At 51.5% G+C, this 20,152-nt stretch overlaps 1 protein-coding gene across 1 annotated transcript in view; it reads right to left on the bottom strand.

Moving 5' to 3' along the window:
- Window positions 1–1,186: 1,186 nt before the first annotated feature.
- The window catches only part of AK7 (adenylate kinase 7), a 74,569-nt gene continuing 55,603 nt past the window's right edge, over window positions 1,187–20,152 (bottom strand). The window contains exons 15-18 of the mRNA XM_056108273.1: window positions 11,515–11,712; window positions 8,550–8,770; window positions 2,566–2,724; window positions 1,187–1,316 (exon numbers count right to left, since the gene is read on the bottom strand). Coding sequence (XP_055964248.1) covers window positions 1,278–1,316; window positions 2,566–2,724; window positions 8,550–8,770; window positions 11,515–11,712 — 617 coding nt within the window. The 3' untranslated portion in view covers window positions 1,187–1,277. The remainder of the gene's footprint in view (window positions 1,317–2,565; window positions 2,725–8,549; window positions 8,771–11,514; window positions 11,713–20,152) is intronic.

The raw sequence follows: 20,152 nt of genomic DNA, 5'->3' as shown, positions 1-20,152 counted from the left end.
GGTTTTGTGTTCCGTTTTGAGTTGATGTCCATCTTCGTTGGCTTGGGCTCCCATGGTCAAATACCAAAGACTGAGTGGCTTTGAAAGGATCAAATGCTGGACCGGAGAAATAGCTCAGAAGACTGAGCACAGGCTCTGTATTCAGGAGAAGGACCAATGGCACCATGAGCACCACCTCAAGTGACTCTCAAGCATGAATGGCCCAGGCACTGCCAGGTCCGAAACCAAAATGGGAGGAAAAAATCAAATATTCAGAAAGGTAAACTTTATGTGATGTGGGCTGAGGAGATAGTTCAGTGGGAATCTATATGGCACCTTATATGGCCTCCCAACCCCTGAAAGAAAGAAAGAAAAGAAAGAAATGACAGGAAGGAAGGAAGGAAGGAAGGAAGGAAGGAAGGAAGGAAAGAAGTGAGGAAGGGAGGAAGGACATATTAAATAAAGCTAAGTTGGGGGGCAGAGAAATTGTACAGCAGGTTGCTGTACTATTGCTTTGCATGTGGCTGACCTGGCTTTAGTCCCTGGTACCCCACATGGTCCCTTGAGCCCCACCAGGAGTGATCCCTGAGTACAGAACCAGGAGTAAGCCCTGAACACCTCTGGGTATGGACCGCCCCCCAAAAAAAATTTTTTTAAAGTTACCATTCCATGGGATTCTGGTAATTATTAAATTTTTTGAGAGTTAGGAATGATCTTAGGAATTGATGATGTCCATATTGCAAAGTTAGTTTATTGAAACTATTCGACAACTTATTAATTAGCACAAATATTAGAATTATTTATCTGGTTACATGACTTTTCGATCAAGAGGTTTATTACCATTCTCATTGGTGGTTGTGTTACTGGCCCCAAGCCAGCCAGAAAGCATCTGCCTCTGCCCCACACTGACATGACGTGGACCACTTTCATCTCCATCCTTAATACCATCAGAAGAGGGACTTTTGACACCATGAGTAAACTCATTAGCTTTCCTACAAGAATAAGACAAGTCTGGCTTTCCTCATGCGATGAATTACTGAAAACAGTGGCATACGGATCCTCGGACTAAGACTGAAACAGTCCATCGACCTCCATCTGCAGATAACTTATCAGTTTACCTTTCATATATTGGTCTGATGCAGTGACTCATTACCAGAGAGCTTCCCATGACCATTCCTCTGAAGATTTCTTTACAGCAAGGAAAGCGAAGCAATTTTCCAAGGGATTTCTTTTTTCCAAAGGCGATGTTAAATTCATCTCTAGCTCTGCAAGGGTGTATGACACGACGCCTTAAAGTTTCACTGTGTTTCAGGATTATTCTTGAAGAGGTACTCAGCCTATAATGAATGGAAAGAATGCAAATAAATAAATAAATAACCCAACTAAACCCAAGTCAACAAGTTTGGAGATACAAGAGACTGATCAGTCACATATTTGCGATTGAAAAATAGAAGTGTACCCACTACTACAGCAGTAGTGGGTAGGGAGTTTGCTTAGCAAGGGACCAATAGTTTGATCCCTGTCACCCCATATGGTCCCCCAACACCCACCAGACATAGTCCCTGAACAAAAGAGCCAGGAGTAAGGACTGAGGTATAGTAGGTATGGTAAAAAAAAAAAAAAAAAAAACAAAAAACCTTACTTCTTTACTTGCAAACGATTAATAAAATGTCTTATTAGTAGCATCTGTTTTTAATGTCCGGCATAAAATCCAGGACCTCATAAGTGCAAGGCAAGTGTGTTTCCTCTAAACCACATTCCCAGACCCAAAGTCTTATTTCTCTATTTCAACTGACTTCCTGTTTAGAATAGACTGTTTCAGGTTGGTTGGTTGGTTTTGGAGGGGAAGGGTCAAAATCCCACTCCCTGCCCCTGTGGTGCTCAGGGCTAACCTTTGGCTCTGTGCTCAGGAATTACTCCTGGTGCTACTGATTCCAATTTTGTTTAGTTGTTTTTTTTTTTTTTTTTTTTTTTTTTTTAGTTTTAGATTTGGTTTTGGTTTTACCCGGCTATGCTCAGGGGTAGTTTCTGACTCTGAACTCAGTCAGGCGTCACTCCTGGCGAACTCAAGGGATCATCTAGGATACTGGGGATTGAATCTGGGTCGGTCACATGCAAGACCAGCACCTTACCAGCTGTACTATGGCTCCAGCTCTATCTTTACTTTTTAAAATATCCTTTTCAAAATAAGGTATGTCCGAATCTGGGCCAGAGAGAAAGTACAGTGGATCAGCTGTGATGCGAGGCAAGAAGCTGACTCTGGTTCCATCCTTGCCACCACATGGGGTGCCCCCCGCCCCCAACACCAAGCACAACCACGAAGAATCCCTGAGCCCAAGCCAAAAATAGTCAAAGACCAATTTAAAAAAAAGGGCTAAAGCAAGATTTTGGCAGCTAAGGAGGCTACCTCGCCCCTGGCCAACTCAGATTCAAATCCCCAGAACCCCATATGGTCCCCAAAGTCCTGCCAGGAATGACCCCTGAGTCTCCGCAGAACCAGGAGACAGCCCTGAGCACCATCAGGTGTGATTCCCCAAATCACAAAATAAGTTAAATAAACTAATACACGAAAAATAAATGTCCTACCAGGAAGTCCACCGGATCCTCGGGCCTGACCTTGCAGCACTCATTCAGGCCCTGCATCAGCGTGGGCATCACGTAGGCCATCAGGTAATTCCTCAGGGGCACGGACTGCGCCTCCAGCAGCTCTCTCTCCTCCCGTTTCACTTCCTCTAGGCGTTTGTTCTACAAAGAGAAGGTCTGGGAGTGAGCGAGAACTGCAACAGCGAGACCACTGCACTGGTGGGGTAGCCGGACTCGCAGGGGCGGGGTGATAGTATAGTGGGGAGGGAGCTTGCCTTGCGTGCCGCAGACCTAGGTGGGATCCCCGGCATCTCATATGGGTCCCTGAGCACTGCCAGGAGTGATTCCTACATGCAGAGCCAGGAATAACTCCGTCTGTTATTTAGGGGTGTAGGGCCCACCCACCCAAAAAAAAAAAACAAACAAAAAAATGGTGTTCTGGTGTTCCCCTAGTAGAGAACAGCTGACAAGGATAATATAAAAACTGGAGGGGGAGGTGGTAAGTAGATAAACAGAGGGACAGACACTGGCCTTGTACAAGTGAGGTGGTCCAAGAAGGCAAAACCAGGGGGGCTGGCAAAAAGCAAGACATCACACGGTTATGGGCTGTGCATTTTTTAGTTTTTTTTTTTTTTCTCTTTTTGGGTCACACCTAAGCGATGCTCAGGGGTTACTCCTGGCTCTGCACTCAGGAATTACTCCTGGCGGTGCTCAGGGGACCAAATGGGATGCTGGGAACCGAACCGGGGGCGGGGGGGTCGGTAGCGTGCAAGGCAGATGCCCTACCCACTGTGCTATTGCTCCAGCCCCTGGGCTGTGCATTTTGGGGGAATGGCCTAGGGGTTCCCAGGCACTGCGCAGAAGTGTGCTGGGGGACATTCCCTTGATATTCCACCAATAGGCAGCAGTTCAATGCCAGTACCCAAAGGCGTGAAATCCTCAACGCCACATACGCGCCCCCAAGAGACCCTGTGAGCAGAGGCAGGAGTCAGCCCTGAACATGGGCAGGTATGGCCCAAATCCTGGGGGTGGAGGGTGGGGAATAATCTTGAGTGATAGATAGCAGGGAGGGTGCTTGACTTGCGCGCAGCTGACTGGAGGTTTGAACCCTGGCATCCCATATGGTCCCCTGAACCACCATAAATGATTTCTGAGTGCAGAGACAGGACTAACCCAGGTGTAGCCCAAAACCTTAATAATAATGATGATGATGATCATAATACCACTGTAGTGCTGTCCCGTTGTTCATCGATTTGCTCAAGTGGACCCAGTAACGTCTCCATTGTGAGACTTGTTACTGTTTTTGGCATATCGAAAATGTCACGGGGAGCTTGCCAGGTTTTTCCTTGCAGGTGAGATACTCTCAGTAGCTTGCTCACCGAGAGGGGCGGAGGAATCGAAGGCAGAGGAATTGAACTCAGGTCGGCCAGGTCGGCCGCATGCAAGGCAAACGCCCTACCCTCTGTGCTATCACTCCAGCCAAAAAAAAACATCACTGTCACTGTCACTGTCCTCCCATTGTTCATTGATTTGCTTGAGCGGGCCCAGTAACATTGTGAAACTTGTTGTTACTGAGGTTGGCATATGGAATATGTCATGGGGAGCTTGCCAGGCTTTGCCATGTGGGCGAGATACTCTCAGTAGCATGCCAGGCTCTCCGAGAGGGATGAAGGAATCGAACTCGGGTTGACCAGGTCGGCCACGTGCAAGGCAAGAACCCTACCCACTCTTCTATTGCTCCAGTCTGCCCTTTAATAATAATAATAATAACAATAATATTAACAACCTGAACCTAGAGCTCCCATTTGATCCAGCCCTGCCCTGTCTGGGTATTTCTTCCAAGGAAATGAAAACCTAACTTGCACAGCGACACCAGCCCTCTGCTTGTCCACGCCAGTGTTTATGACGAGCGCTGAGATCTGGGAGCCACCTCTGGGAGCCACCAAAGCACCCGTTGGTGGAGAATACGGTCAAGTAAGGCCCTGTGTGGGGGAGTGGGATGCATCCTGCTGGGAGGAAGCGTTTCCTTTCACAAAATACAAGTCTTTTGCATGCGGTCCACTGGAGTTCAAATTCCAACATCCCATATGGTCCCCCAAGCACTGCCAGGAGTGATTCCTGAGTGAAGAGCCAGGAGTAACCCCTGAGCATCACCGGGTGTGACCCAAAAAGCAAAAAGAGGGGGGGGGGGCTGGAGCAATAGCACAGCGGGTAGGGCATTTGCCTTGCACGCGGCCTACCCGGGTTCGATTCCCAGCATCCCATATGGTCCCCTGAGCACTGCCAGGGGTAACTCTTGAGTGTAAAGCCAGGAGTAACCCCTGTGCATCGCCAGGTGTGACCTCTCCCCCACAAAAAAAAAGCAGAAAAAAAATTCAAGGAGTTTGAATAAAGACGGGAAGCAAAATTAGCCGGAAAAAGAGAAATGTTGGATGGTCTCTCTCCCGCGCAAGTTCTAGGGACATGAACTGGACGAACAGGAGCTGGGAGACGGCTCAACGGGCTGATGCATGTTTTGCATCTGAGAGACCCAGGTTTGGTCCCCAGCACTGCATTATGGTCCCCTGAGCACCACTAGGTGTGACTGTCAGAACAGAAGAGAAACTCACAGTTCTATAGATGTGTGCGACATTTGGGCCTTGATGAAGTCATTTTTGTTTTATAACTAAAAGACAAAAAATTTACAGTACAAGAGAATTTCAAGGAAGTCCCCACTCCCCACTCCCTCTCTCTCCCCCTCTCCTTTATGTTGTGGGGTGGGCCACTCCCAGCCATCATGCGGTGTGAGGTCACCTGGCAGCCACCTTAACCCCTGTGCCATCTCTCTGGCCCTCACTTTTTCTTCTTTTTAACCTCTTCTTAATCTGAATGTTTGCAAGAGTACCTTCTCTGTAGGCTTTCTGTGAGAAGGCCAGAGCTTAACTTCTTGACTATTGACTTTTTGGGTTTTCTCAGAAACCAATATAATTTATAAGATTATAGAAATGCTGGGGCCAGAGCAGTCGTACAGCAGATAGGGTATTTGCCTTGCATGCAGCCAATGCTGGTATGGTCCTCTGAGCCCTGGGAGGGTGATTCTAGAGCACAGAGCCGGGGGTATGCTCTGAGCACTGCTGTGTGTGGCCCCCCAAAACAAAAACCCACAAAGACTCTAGAAATGTGTACCAGAGAGTTATTTCTGGTTTCTGTCTCCGATCCTTATAAGCATCGAGATCTCTTGATCATCTAACCTAGAGGGAATTGTTCCCTCTGGTCTCTGCAAATAGTGCAGATGGCATTGCTTTGACTCTGCTGATTAGAGTGTTTTCTCTGTTAAAAACTGTTTCCTGGGGCTGGAACAATAGCACAGCGGGTAGGGCGTTTGCCTTGCACGCAGGCCGACCCGGGTTCGATTCCCAGCATCCCATATGGTTCCCCGAGCACCGCCAGGAGTGATTCCTGAGTGCATGAGCCAGAAGTAACCCCTGTGCAATGCCGGGTGTGACCCAAAAGCAAAAGCAAAAAAAAAAAAAAAACCAATAAAAATATTAATAAATAAAAACTGTTTCTTGCTGAGCCTCTGCGTCATGCTCTTACTGATACTTTAGTTCATCTTTTTCTTTTTATGGGTGTTAGACCACACCTAGGTACTCAGGGGTCATTCCTGGCTGTGTGCTCAAGACAGGAATATTCCTGGCAGTGTTCAGGGTGTATGTGATGTACATGGCAGTCACCTTATCCCCTCTACCATCTCTCTGGTCCTTCAGGCATAATATTTATAAGTGCAGTTTTCAAGTTCAGAAGGGCAGCCTGGTTGTGTAGGCGGGGCAAGGACGTTGGTGATACCACCTCACTGCTTCACTCAGCCATGGCTGGCTTGGTAGTCTGGAGATAGGTGATGCCTTAAAGTAGGGCTGGAGGGACACTATAGTGGGGAAGGCGTTTGCCTTGCACATGGCCAATCCGAGTTCAATCCCCGACATCCATAGGGTGCCCTAGCACTGCCAGGAGTGATTCCTGAGTGCAGAGCCACGAATAAGCCCTGAGCACAGGGTGTGGTCCCAAAACAAAAACAAAAAAAGGAAAGAAAAATTAAAAATTAAAAGTAAGTCTCCTACCAGAAAAAATTGACAGCATGGTCTGGACTTCCAGCACGCTGACAGTCCCCACGGGGCTCCCTGAGCACCCGAGCAGGGGTCTGAGAGTGGCCGCTAGTGGCCGCTGAGCAGTGGCAGGGGTGGCCCATAAACAAACAAAACAATACCCCCCCAAACTGATAAACACAAAAAGAAATGAAAAAATAGCCAGCCAGTTGACACTGATGACCTGACCAACCAAGGCTACATGAGGGGTGAGGAGGGAAATGGGGGAGGAGGTAATAGAGAGAAATGAAGAATGGATGGCCTCAAAGAGGGCACCAAATTTAAAAAGGAGATATTTATTTTTATCATGTCTAATTAGATATTTTAATATTTTGCCAGTTTTGTTTCTTTGAACTGGATTTCATGTGGAATCATGAAAGCGTTATTTCGGGTGATTTGGGCGTGGCAGGGGCTGACTACGCCTGAGGGTGCTGGCTGGGGGCCCTCCTGGCAGAGCCCAAGGGACAGCGGGATGCTGGGGGTCGCAAGGCTTAGAGCGCCAGCCCATGTGTCTCTCTCGCCCCTTGGGCGTCTGTGTCTAAAGCACTTGTCTGCGGGCAGGTCCTGGGTCCCAGCCCGGGTGCCACACAGGCTCTGAGTAGAGTCCCACTGCCCTCCGCACTGATGGGAAGCACTCCCAAACGATGGCACACTACATGTTTGGGCTAAATGACCCACTGGGGTGTGACCACAGAACCCAGGTGATGGAGCAGAGAGGACCCCAAGGTGGGGCCCGAACAGAAGCCGTGCACGGGGGTGACAAGTACATGTGTGAGGCCATGTGAGGTCGTATCCTGAATAGAGAGACTATCCTGGAACTAACATGCCTCAGACAGACAAAAACATGCTAGGGGACAAAGCAAGGGGGAGTTCCTAGGCCTAACGGGCCCCTGCCTGCACATTCAGACATGCGCACCCATGCACACACATGCGCACTCACCCACACATGTGCAGACACGCCCATACACACTCGATGTGCAATCACTAGCACACAAGTACACTTGTGCACACTTATATTCACGTGTGCGCACCCTCCATGCACACTGACCCACAACGTGTACGCACGCCCATGCACATGCACACAGGCGCACACTCACCCACACATGTGCACATTCACCCCCACACATGCACATGTGCGCACTTACCCACACATGTGCAGACACGCCCATACCCACTCGGTGTACAATCACTAGCCCACAAGTACACCCGGGCACATTCGTGTTCACACGTGTGCACACTCTATGTGGGTTAGTGCTAACCCACGTGTGTGCACACCCCATGTACACTAACCGGCACGTGTGCACACACCCATGCCCATGCCCACAGGTGCACAATCACCCACACATACACACGTGTGAACACTCACCCACACATGTGCACACTCACGTTCACACATGCGCACACTATGTACACTAACCCACACATGTGCACACACCCATGCACATGCACACAGGCGCACAATCACCCACACGTGTGCACACTCACCCACTAACATGCACACATGTGCACACCGACACAGTGAGCGCTCACACACACGCATGTGCACACTCAGTGCGCACAACCCCACACACATGCACATTCACCCACCCATGTAGACACATGCACATGTGCACATTCACCTACAAACACGCACACATGTGCACCCTCACCCACACACACTCCCACTTACCCGCACACCCACACACTCACCCAGGCCCATGCATCTACACTCACACATGTGCACACATGTGCACACACACACACACACACTCAGGCGCCCGTAGCCTCAGCCACATGCAAACACGCATGCACTCATCCACGCACACGCACCCTCGCGCACACATGCCCGCCACGTGCCCAGCCCGCGCGTGCGGCAGGCACACTCACCCACTCCTCCCAGCGGGCCTTCTTCTCCTCCATCTCCTGGGCTTCCTTGCGCTTCTTCTCCGCTTGCTCCGTGGCCTCCTTGGCCAGGAGCGCCTCGGCGGCTTTGCGCTCCTCCTCCTCCTTTTCCTCTTCCGTCAGGCCGTAGTTCCGAGGCTCCCCGATCTCCTTGATGAGCTGTTTGATGACGAGTCTGTTCTGGGCATCTTCCAGCCTCCCGACATCTGTAAGCGCCAGGGGAGAGAAGAAGGTTTGTGCACGTTTGCCACCCGGACAGCTGCGTGGCTCTCAATGCCAGAGGGGCAATGGTTTCTCCCCAGATGGGCCCTCTGCTAGGTCCTGCACAGCCAAGAATTTCTTGTCTTGGGGACCAAAGCGATAGTACAATGAGTGAGGCGTTTGCCTTGCATACGGCTGACCCAGGTTCTATTCCTGACACCCCGTATAATCCCCCCCACCCCAGGCACTGCAGGGAGTAATAGTAACTCCTGGGCACAGAGCCAGGCATGATCCCTGAGCACCACCAGTTATGACCCCAAAACAAAAATAATTTCTTATCTTGGGGCCAGAGCAAAATAGCACAGCAGGTAGGGCATTTGCCTCACACACAGCCAAGTCCAGTTTGATCCCTGGCAGCCCAAATGTTCTCCCCGAACATCACAGGTGATCCCCAAGTTTAGAGTCAGGAGTAAGCTCTGGGGCACAGCTGGGTGCCCACCAATAAAAAAAAAAATAAGACTATCTCATACTAATAAAGGATGAAAATCTTTTATTTTTAATTTTTTTCAATTTTTTTGCTTTTTTGGGTCACAGGAATTCCGATGATGCACAGGAATTACTCCTGGCTCGTGCACTCAGGAATTACTCCTGGCTCATAGTCTCGGGGAGCTGGAGTGATAGCACAGAGGTAGGGCGTTTGCCTTGCACGTGGCCGGCCCAGCCAGCCCAGCCGACCCGAGTCTGATCCCTCCGGCCCTCTTGGAGAGCCCGGCAAGCTACTGAGAGTATCTCACCCACATGACAAAGCCTAGCAAGCTCCCCGTGATGTATTCGATAAGCCAAACACAGTCACAACAAGTCTCACAATGGAGACCTTACTGGGCCCGCTGGAGCAAGTCGATGAACAATGGGAGGACAGTGCTACATTGCAATGCATAGTCTCAGGAATTAATCCTGGCATTGCTCGGGGAATGGGATGGGATGCTGGGAATCGAACCCGGGTCGGTTGCGTGCAAGGCAAACGCCCTCCCCACTGTGCTATCGCTCCAGCCCCCATCTTTTTTATTTTAAGGAGGAGAGGGCTGGGGATGCACAAACGGTTGGAGCTCGGGCTCAGAAGACCCACGATCGATCCCAGGCACCACGTGGTCCCGAGTATGTACCAAGAATCAAACCCAATAGGAAGGAAAAGAAAAAGGACCTGCCAGTGAGCCCCCCACGGCCCCTGCACCGCGATGGGTCACATTTGCTCGAAACCGCCGGTAGGGAAGGGTGGTGGTGGGTTCAGCTGGGAACAGAACCTCCTTGGCTTTCTGGGGGCAACGCCCATATGCTCCTCCTACACGGCGGTACCTTCAGCGCTGGGCTGGGACAAGCTGATGGGAAGTCAGAAGCCCAGGCAAGAGCAAGAGGAGAGACTCCCCCAGCCCCCCATTAGGCCTGAGCTAAGCCGCACCTCATTGCCTGAGCTCTGACCTTGCCGTGTGTTTCCCCCTGTCTGGCTATTGTGAAACTATGGCCCCTCAGAGTCCCCTTTCGGCCTGAAGGCCCAGCAGCCCGCAGCCACACCCAATGCCCTCCGGCACAGAAACGGCCCAGCTACCACTGAACCTTATCAAACTGCCGAGCTTCCAAATCATTCCCACTCCGCAGCTCCAAGTTTCACAGTTACTGTGCACCCAGTAGGACCACGACCAATCTGACAGGAAAGCTGCATAGAGGCCCCCAAGGTCAGTGGGCGAAAACAATGGCCCAGAAGGCTCAGTTCGCACCAGCCAGCATAGAAGATGCTCAGGCAATGGCTTTATAACACCAGTGCCATGGGACCAGAATGATGGCGCAGCAGGGAGAGCGTTTGCCTTGCACACGACCGACCCGGGTTTGATCCTCGGCACCCCCATCTGGTTCCCCAAGCACCGCCAGGAGTGATTCCTGAGTGCAGAGCCAGGAACAACCCCTGAGCATCCCCAGGTGTGACCCCAACAGCAAAATATAAATAAATAGGGGCTGGAGAGATAGTACAGCAGATAAGGTGTTTGCCTCGCACACAAGCCCAACCCAGGTTCAATCCCCGGCATCCCATATGGTTCCCTGAGCACCACCAGGATTAATTCCTGAGTGCAGAGCCAGGAGTAACCCCTGAGCATTGCTGGGTGTGACCCAAAAAGCTAAATAAATAAATAAATAAACACCAATGTGAGATACTGCAATTATTACCAATGGACTCTGAGTGATCTATTTTTTTTTTCCTCATTTTGGGTCCCACCCAGCGATGCACAGGGCTTACTCCTGGCTCATGCACTCAGGAATCACTCCTGGCGGTGCTCAGGGGACCATATGGGATGCTGGGAATCGAACCTGGGTCGGCCGCATGCAAGGCAAATGCCCTCCCCGCTGTGCGATATATCGCTCCAGCCCCTGAGTGATCTATTTTTGATCATTCCATTTGCCTTTGTGTAGTAACCAACAATGTGAAGTAAATTTGTTGGTGCCTGCAAGGGGACAGGCTTGGTGGAGGTTGGAAAATTGGGGACACTGGTGCGGGGAAGGTCCCACTGGTGGTGACATTGGAGTTGGAACCGTGAATGCCTGAAACAACTGCATTATGAACAAACTGGTAAATCACCATGTTAAGTATAAAATTAAAACATTCAAAAAAATTCAAAAACACACTCAGCTGTGTCCGCCGCCCCCCCCCCCCCACACACACACCCACACACACACACACACACACACGCTGCCTTCCTACCGATGTGGATGGGGTGGATCTCGAGCTCATCGAAGTAGTTCAGGACCGTCTCGTCCTCGGTGCTGACGTCACGGAAGGTGGCGAGCGCGCGGAGAAAGCGGTCCTGGCTGTAGTGGGTGCCCGCCACCACGCTCTCGGGCAGGTTTATCACACGGTCCTTCAGGAACTCATCCGAAGCGTCCAGCGCGCAGACGAACTCTGGGAAGAGGTGGTGGGCGCCCCGTGTTAGCACAGTGACAGAGATGAAGGCTGGGGGACGGGTCACCGCATCACAGAGACATCTGCTCCCCTGCAGGGCCTCAAGTCCTACAGCTGCCCGGATGGACAGGACTGCGCCCTCAGGGGATGAACACCGGAGACCCAGCTGAGGCACTCATCCCCCTCCTCCCTCCCTTCTGTCCCTCCATCCCTCCCTTCCTTCCTTTCTTCCCTCCTCCCTCCCTATCTCCCTTCCTTCCTCCTTTCCCTCCCCCCTTCTTTCCTCCCTCCTTCTCTCCCTCCCTCCCTTCTGTCCCTCCATCCCTCCCTTCCTCCTTCCTTCCCTCCTTCCTTCCATTGCCTTCCTGTCCCTGCCTCCTTCTCCTCCCTCCTTTCCTCCTTCCCCTTTCCCTTCTCCCTTCTCTCGTTCTTTCCATCCGTCCTTTATATTTCTTTCCATTTGAATAGAAGCAGCAAAAATTATCAATGACCGACTCGCTCACCGGCTCTTTCAGACACACAGTGACATGCTCGGCGGGCTCCGGCAGAGACTGGGGTGGAGGGACTGCTGCTGGCTGACGAGCCAAGTTCATAAAAACGGGGCCTGGCCTTGGGCTTTTAATTCTCCACAGACCCAGCTATTTCCTCACTTCATGCGATGGACAACAAGGTATTGTGTTCTGTGCTTCTGGTGGGGTTCAAGGCTGACAGCTGTGCTCAGGGATCACTCCTGGAGGGCTGGGGTGAGCCTCGGGGATGCTGGGGATTGTACCCGGGTTGGCTTCCTGCCTGCTGTACTATCTCCATGGCTTATGGACAACAATGCACATTAGAATATGGTGAAAACTGATCTGATGTTTGGGACATCAGCTAAGTTATCAGAGAAAAGAAATAGTGTCTGCACAGGGCAGGTCTGAGAGCTGAGCCCAAGTGAGCCACTAGATGTGGTCAAAAACCCGAACAGAGGGGCCGAAGCGATAGCACAGCTGGGAGGGCATTTGCCTTGCATGCAGCCAACCTGGGCTCGATCCCCGGCATCCCATATGGTCCACCAAGCACCGCCAGGAGTCATTCCTGAGCGCAGAGCCAGGAGTAATCCCTGTGCATCGCCGGGTGTGACCCAGAAAGAAAAATTTAAAAAAACCCTAACAGAACCAAACGAACACCCATCTGACGTTTGACTCAGATGCAGAAAGGTGGTTAGCCCCGGCCCGTGCTCTCTGTGAGAGCAGAACTGGAGGCGTGGCTTAGGCTGCAGCCGGCGCTTCACGTGGGACCCCGGGTTTGCGCCCCAGCGGTCAGGGGCGGCCCCTGCACACCAATGGGTGTCGCCCAAAGGGAAACATCAATGACGAGGGGCTAGAGCAATAGCACAGTGCATGCTGCCGACCAGGGTTCGATCCCCAGCATCCCCTATGGTCCTCTGAGCACCGCCAGGAGTGATCCCTGAGCACAGAGCCAAGAGTAAACCCCCAAACAAACAATAACAACAACCCAAAATAAATAAATAAATAAATGAAGAAAGCAAGCAGCGATTTCTTTTGCTTCTGGCACAAGTTCAAAGGATATTTGGTTATTTGGGGGAAGGAGATTCCCAAGCAGAGCTTCGGGGTCCCAGGGGCCACTCTGAGCAGTGCTCGGTCAGTACTGCAGTGGGGGAGGACCAGCTGACCACCCTGGCTGTGCCCAGGGCCTCCAGGGCACCCCCAGCAGTGCTCCAGGGTCCAAGCAGTGCCAGGTGCACAGGTGAGGTGCAGGGCAGGCATGCACCCCGACTCATCTACTAAGTGATGGCCCCTCGATGGACATTCGTGATGGAATAAACGATTCAAGCATCTGGGAAATGATGCTCTAGGCCAGTGACTATCCAGTGACGTTCACAGTGGACCGAAGTGTGGGTTCTGGTTGGTGTCGGTTTGGGAGGCACTCTGGGCTCTGTGCTCAGGGATTACTCTGGGTTCCCACCAGAGTAATTATCTTGGGGAACCAGATGTGATGATAGGGATTAAACTCGGGCTAGTCATGTGCGAGGCAAGTGCCCTACACAGTGTCCTATCACTCCAACCCCTCATCATGTATTGTTTCATTTGAAGAATAATAACATTTAAGAAGAGATTATGGGGGTTGGAGTGATAGCACAGTGGGGAGGGCGTTTGCCTTGCACACGGCCAACCCGGGTTCGATTCCCAGCATTCCATATGGTCACCTGAGCACCGCCAGGAGTAACTCCTGAGCATAGAGCCAGGAGTAACCCCTGAGCATCACTGTGTAAGACACACACACAAAAAAAAAAAACAGAGGAAGAAGAGGAGGAGGAGGAGAAGGAGAAGAAGAAGGAGGGGAAAGGGAGGGGGAGGGGGAGGGGGAGGGGAGGTGGAGAAGGAGGAGAAGAGAGGAGGAGGAGGAGGAGGAGATTACCTAGGGGCTGATGTGATTGGTCAGCAGACAGGGCATTTGTCTTGCAAGGAGCTGACCTGCGTTCAATCCCTGACACCACATAGGTCCCCCAGCCCTCTAGGAGTGAGCCCTGAGTGTAGAACCTGAGCACTGCTGGGTGTGCACCCCCCCAAAAAAACAAAGATTGCCTAACCCTGAAGCAGCCCAAAGGCAGAAAGGCAGACATCCTGAGAGCTTTGGAGGAGAGACGCTGAAGCATCCCCCAGATGCAGACCTCTGGGCCCCTCAGAAAAGAGAGGCTGCAGCAGAACCTGGGATTCTGGAAGCCGTCGACAGGGCAAGGTGGGATCAGGAGACCATCAGCAGCGCAGGGCTTCCCTGGGACAACACTCCTTTGGGTTTTGCTTATTTGGGGTCACACCTGGCAATGCTCAGGGGTGACTCCTGGCTCTGCACTCAGGAATTACTCCTGGCGGTGCTCAGGGGACCCTATGGGATTCCGGCAGGGACCATGCAAGGCAAACATCCTCCTCAATGTACTAGCCCCTTACTCCTTTTTTTTTTCCAGGTTAACTTCTACACAGGCAGGTAAAGGTAAAGGTAAAGGCCCTCCCGTTGATCGTCGATTTGCTCGAGCGGGCCCAGTAACATCTCCATTGGAGACTTTGTTGTTACTGTGTCTGGCATATCGAATACTTTCGGTAGCTTGCCGGGCTCTCCGAGAGGGGCGGAGGAATCGAACTCGGGTCGGCCATGTTGGCCGCATGTAAGGCGAACGCCCTACCCGCTGTGCTACACAGGCAAAGCTCCAGAAAAACGGGGCTGGTGCAATAGCACAGCGGGTAGGGCGTTCGCCTTGCACGCAACCGACCTAGGTTCGACCAGGAGTGACCCAAAAAAAAAAACAAAAAACTTTGCTGACAGAACGTGCTTGGTCTTGGACATTATCTCGCTTGGCTCCTCTCAATGTTTCTTTGCTTACTTCCGCTCTGCAGAAGCCCCTGTTCTCTCTTTTTTTTTTTTTAATTTTGCTTTTTGGGTCACACCCGGCAACGCTCTGGGGTTACTCCTGGCTCATGCACTCAGGAATTGCTCCTGGCGGTGCTCAGGGGACCTTATGGGATGCTGGGAATCGAACCTGTGTTGGCCATGTTGGCTGCGTGCAAGGCAAACGCCCTACCCGCTGTGCTATCGCTCCAGCCCCGCCCCTGTTCTCTCTTGAACAAGTCCTTCTCTCTTTCTCTGCCCCCAAGTCCTTCCAAATGTTTCAGTAAAAATAATCTTGCTTCACCATTTCACCTCCTCCTGAAACTCTTTCCTGTCTGTGGGGGAAGGCGATGAGCCCTCGCTCTCTGCCCCGAGGGCCGTGCCTGGTCTAGGCTGGCAGTGCCCAAGCGCGGGTAGCTGAGTGGGTGAAGCAGGGAGGTGGAGACATTTTTCTTTCCTTTTTCCTTTTGCTTTTTGGGCTCACACCCGGCGATGCTCAGAGATTACTCCTGGCTCTGCACTCAGGAATGACTCCTAGCAGTGCTCGGGGGACCCTACGGGATGCTGGGGATCGAACTCTGGTCGGCCGCGTACAAGGCAAATGCCCTCCCTGCTGTGAGCTGTTCCTCCAGCCCCAGAAACACTTTTCCTGACTCAACTTTCCCTGCTCCCCACTCTCCCTGCCACCTGCCACAGAGGCCACTGGCTTGTCTGCACTGTTTCCAGAAGCAACTCAGGCAGGGAAAGAAGAAGGTGACGTGGGTTCTGATTGGTCATTCCGGGCTCTGTGCTCAGGGATCACTCTTGGTGGGACTCGGGGGACCAGATGTGATGCCAGGAATTGAACCTAGGTCAGCTGTGGGCAGGGCAAGTGTCCTACCCCTGTATTATCACTCGGCCTCTGGAAACATGGTTTATTTTTTTTTCCCCAATATCCTTATACATCCCAGATATATCCTTATATATCTAGATTCCACGAGGCCTGGTCCTGACGGGTTGCCTAGTAGTCCCAGATTAGGTACCAGTGGGGCTTCTGTTCTGTGATTCTGTTTGATTTTGTGCCACTTCAGACTCCATGGCTCTGTGCTCATGGAGTGCTTGGGAATCACAATGTGGTACTGGGCATTGAACTAAGGTTGGCTGCGTGCCAGGCAGGTGACATAGGCCCTGGATTATGTCTGGGGCCCCTGATCAGGGATTCTGAAGAAAGTGTCTCATGAAGGGGTCTGCCCTCGTGCAGGCTCCTCCCACGAGGCTTTACAGGGGAAGCAGGAGATAAGAGAAAAAGGAACAAATGTTACATTTTAGCTAGGCCAGCCTGGACTTGCTCAACTAGCCCTTGTCCAGGGGGTGGGAGGCATTGCTCCAAACCTGTTTGTTTGTTTGTTTTTGCTTTTCGAGTCAGGGGTTACAGCCTGGCTCTGCACTCAGAAACTACTCCTGCTGGTGCCCAGGGATGTCGGAGATAGAACCCAGGTCAGACGTGTGTAAGGCAAAGCTCTGTGGCCCAAGCCTTCCTCAAAAAACCAAACGAAACAAAAACAAAACAAAGGCAAACACCAGATGATCTTACTCCTTTGTGGAGTAGGGGGAGAGGGGTTCTGGAGAGACAGTACGGTGTCAGGGCGCTGGCTTTGCACAAAGTGGACCTGGGTTCCATCCCGGCATCCCAATATGGTCCCCCGAGCCCTGTCAGCAGTAATTTCTTTTCTTTTTTTTTTTTTTCTTTTTGGGTCACACCCGGTGATGCACAGGGGTTACTCCTGGCTCATGCACTCAAGAATCACTCCTGGCGGTGCTCGGGGGACCATATGGGATGCTGGGAATCGAACCCAGGTCAGCCGCGTGCAAGGCAAAGGCCCCACCCGCTGTGCTATCGCTCCAGCCCCATCAGCAGTAATTTCTGAGCACAAGTCAGGAGTAACCTCTGAGCATCCCAGGTGTGGCCTCCAAACAAACAAAAGAGTGAAGGACTAGACCATCTCCAGTATAAAGAACCCTAAAACATGGTCAACGGAACTGTGACCTGGGTGAAGAGCAGTGATGGGAAGGAAGGGAGATAAGAGGAATCTTGGCTTGGGATCACAGTGGAGGGATCCTGGGGCAGAGGTGCGGTGTTGCAAGTACTTTTACTTTAAGGGGGCAGGTGGGGTGGGGATGGAGAGGCAGCACAGAGTAGGGCGACTGCCTCGCACGTGGCCGACCAGGGTTTGGCCCTGGCATCCCATATGGTTTTCAAGCACACCCAGGAGCAATTCCTGGGTGCAAAGCTAGTAAGTAACCCCTGAGCACCCCCCAAAAATATATAGAAATAAATTAATTAATAAATAAGACTAGAAAGATGAGATTCAGCTGGGGACTTAAGTGGTTATATCAGTATCGGTGAAACATACTATATTTTGGTTATAGATGCTAATGGCACTCCACGCCAGGCTGTTTTCACTCGGGGTGCCCCAGAGTGGGGGTGGGTAAGGGCCCTTCCCCCCAAGGGACCCAGCCCCGGAAGCCGACCTCCACTACCCAATCGCCGCCACGCTCCAGGCCGCTTTCCACACGCTCAGGCTGAGCCTCACATATGAGTGAATATATTCCTGAACTGACACATCATAAGATGCTTCCTACCCATTTCCCATAATTACCACACCATATTTGATGGGGTTCAGACAGTAGGTAACAAATCATAGAGGGATATATATATATATATATCCTGTTGGAGAGCCCAGCAAGCTACTGAGAGTATCCTGCCAGCAGGGCAGAGCCTGGCAAGCTACCCGTGATGTACTCCATATGCCAAAAACAGTAACAATAATGGGTTTCATTCCCTTGACCCGGAAAGAGCCCCCAATACGACAGCATTGGGAAAGAGGAGTAAGGAGAGGCTGCTAAAATCTCAGGGCTGGGATGAATGGAGACGTTACTGGCGCCCTATGGAGTAAATCGATGACAGTGATACAGTGATAGTTGCTAATATATATTGCTAGCCCTGATCATTAGTGTCAGGAGCACCGCTTTTGCCACCTCTGTCACCAGTGCCCCAAAACAAAGAAAGGAAAAGGGGGACCATGGGGGTGTCGTTTAGTTAAATTCCTAGCAGCATCTCTCTAAATAGTCCCACGCCAACACCCCCAGTGGTGAACCTGGAGTTCTCCAACCCTGATTGGTTCTTGTGAGTCTCCCGGGCTCACCCCATTGGGCCAGTGGCCGCTGCCCCGCCCCCAGTGGGCGGTGCTAACGGGACTCCAGGAGCGCAGGGCTTTTACTGCCCTGGGGCTGCCCGTGGCTTTGCAACAAGTAACACTAACTTGCAGGGAATCCTGATTTAGGCGCCCCCTCCTCTCATCTGGGAGCTTCTCTGCCCTACTTTCCCTTTCTTTCCTTACCCTAATTAAAGCTTTTATTTAAAAAAAAAAGAAGAAAAAAAGCAAACAAACCCAACCCCCAATTTTTAAAATCTAATCCAGTAGTTTTTCTCGCGTGCAGAGGGGGAACCCAGCAGCTGGGAGATGATCCTGCCTCCAGAGAGCTCAAACTTGACCCTGTGCGAGCTCGAACCCTGCCTGGCCCCATCTGGAGCGCCACCTGGAGCAGCCCTGGTGACCCCCAGCACCCCCGCTGCTGCTGCCCTGCGGGTCCCAATGCACAGACAGACACGGCCAAGATAAAATCACACCCTCAAGGCAAAAGGGTAGGACTTGGGGAGATCTTGCCTAACGATCAGACGGACCAGACTGCTTCAGTCCTCTGGGACAGACAGAAGCAAATTGGGGTGTGTGGGGGGGAACCCAATACAACTAGCTGGGGCTGGGGTGAGGGGGGAACGCGCTGATCAGGAGATCAGGAGAGCAGGTGGGGGTGGGAGAAATGGGAGGGGGTCCTCCTTAGGGGCGGGACCCTTCCTAGTAGACTTACTCAGGTATGACACTCCACACTGCCTGACAGTCTACAGTACCGAGAACTCAAGCTTAAGCAATTCAATGGTAAAATAGAAAAATTAATTAATTAAATTTGAAAGGGAAAAAAGGAAGCACATGAATTTATTGCTGTTGCTGGGTTTTTCTTTCTTTTTTTGCGGGGGGGAGTCGGTGTCTGGGGCTCACTCCTGATCCTGTGCTCAGGGATTAGTCCCCATCGGATTTAGGAGACCATAGAGGGTGCCAGGAACTGAACCGTGGTTGGCCGCAGCAAGGCAAGTTTGCTCCACCCACTATACTATCTCCACTCCCAAGATTTTTGGAGGGAGGTTGGGCTTGGAGGTCATACCTAACGGTGCTCAAAGCTTGCTCCTGGCTCTGTGCTCAGCCCATCACTCCTAGCTGGGCTCTGGGGACCATGTGGGGTGCTGGGGATTGAACCCCATTCAGCCGCATGCAAAGCACTTACTATACTATCTCTCTGGTGCCTGTTTGGGAGTTTTTGTTCTGTTTTTTTTTTATTTGTTTGTTTTAAGTTACTGACTTTTTAACCTTTCTTGAGGAAAAACACAAATTAAAGGGAAATCTAAGCACTTCACAATTATGGCCAGGTTTCTCTGGTGCTTTGGCCAACATTCCCAACCCTGCGTTTGCATCCTCTCTCTCTCTCTCTCTCTCTCTCTCTCTCTCTCTCTCTCTCTCTCTCTCATCTCTTGCCTCTCTCTCCTCTCTTTTTCTTTCTTTCTTCTTTCTCTTTCTCCTTTCTCTCTTCCCTCTCTCTCGTTCTCTCTCCCCTCCCCCTCCCCCTCTCTCTCTTTCTCCCCACATCTCTCTCTCCCCTTCCAGGAACTTCCAACTAGCTCTGTTTGCACACAAGACCAGGATGACACAGTGGTCACCAGAACCATGGACACAGTGAGTAGTTCCTTCCTGGTTCTAGTGGGGGGTTGGGGGGGGGGTCTGCTGCTAAAAATAATTCAGTCCTGGCCACTCCCCACACGCTCACATATGAGTGAACATATTCCTGGACTGCGTGGCTGCAAAAGCCACATCATAAAACACTCCCTAACTATTCTCCATAATGACCACACCACATTTGATGGGGTTCAGATAGTAGGCAACAAATCATCCACGGTCCACGGTCC

Source organism: Sorex fumeus, unplaced genomic scaffold, assembly GCF_029834395.1.
Source record: "Sorex fumeus unplaced genomic scaffold, SorFum_2.1 ptg000201l, whole genome shotgun sequence".
Lineage (NCBI taxonomy): Eukaryota > Metazoa > Chordata > Mammalia > Eulipotyphla > Soricidae > Sorex > Sorex fumeus.
This window is presented reverse-complemented; position numbering and strand designations above follow the sequence as displayed.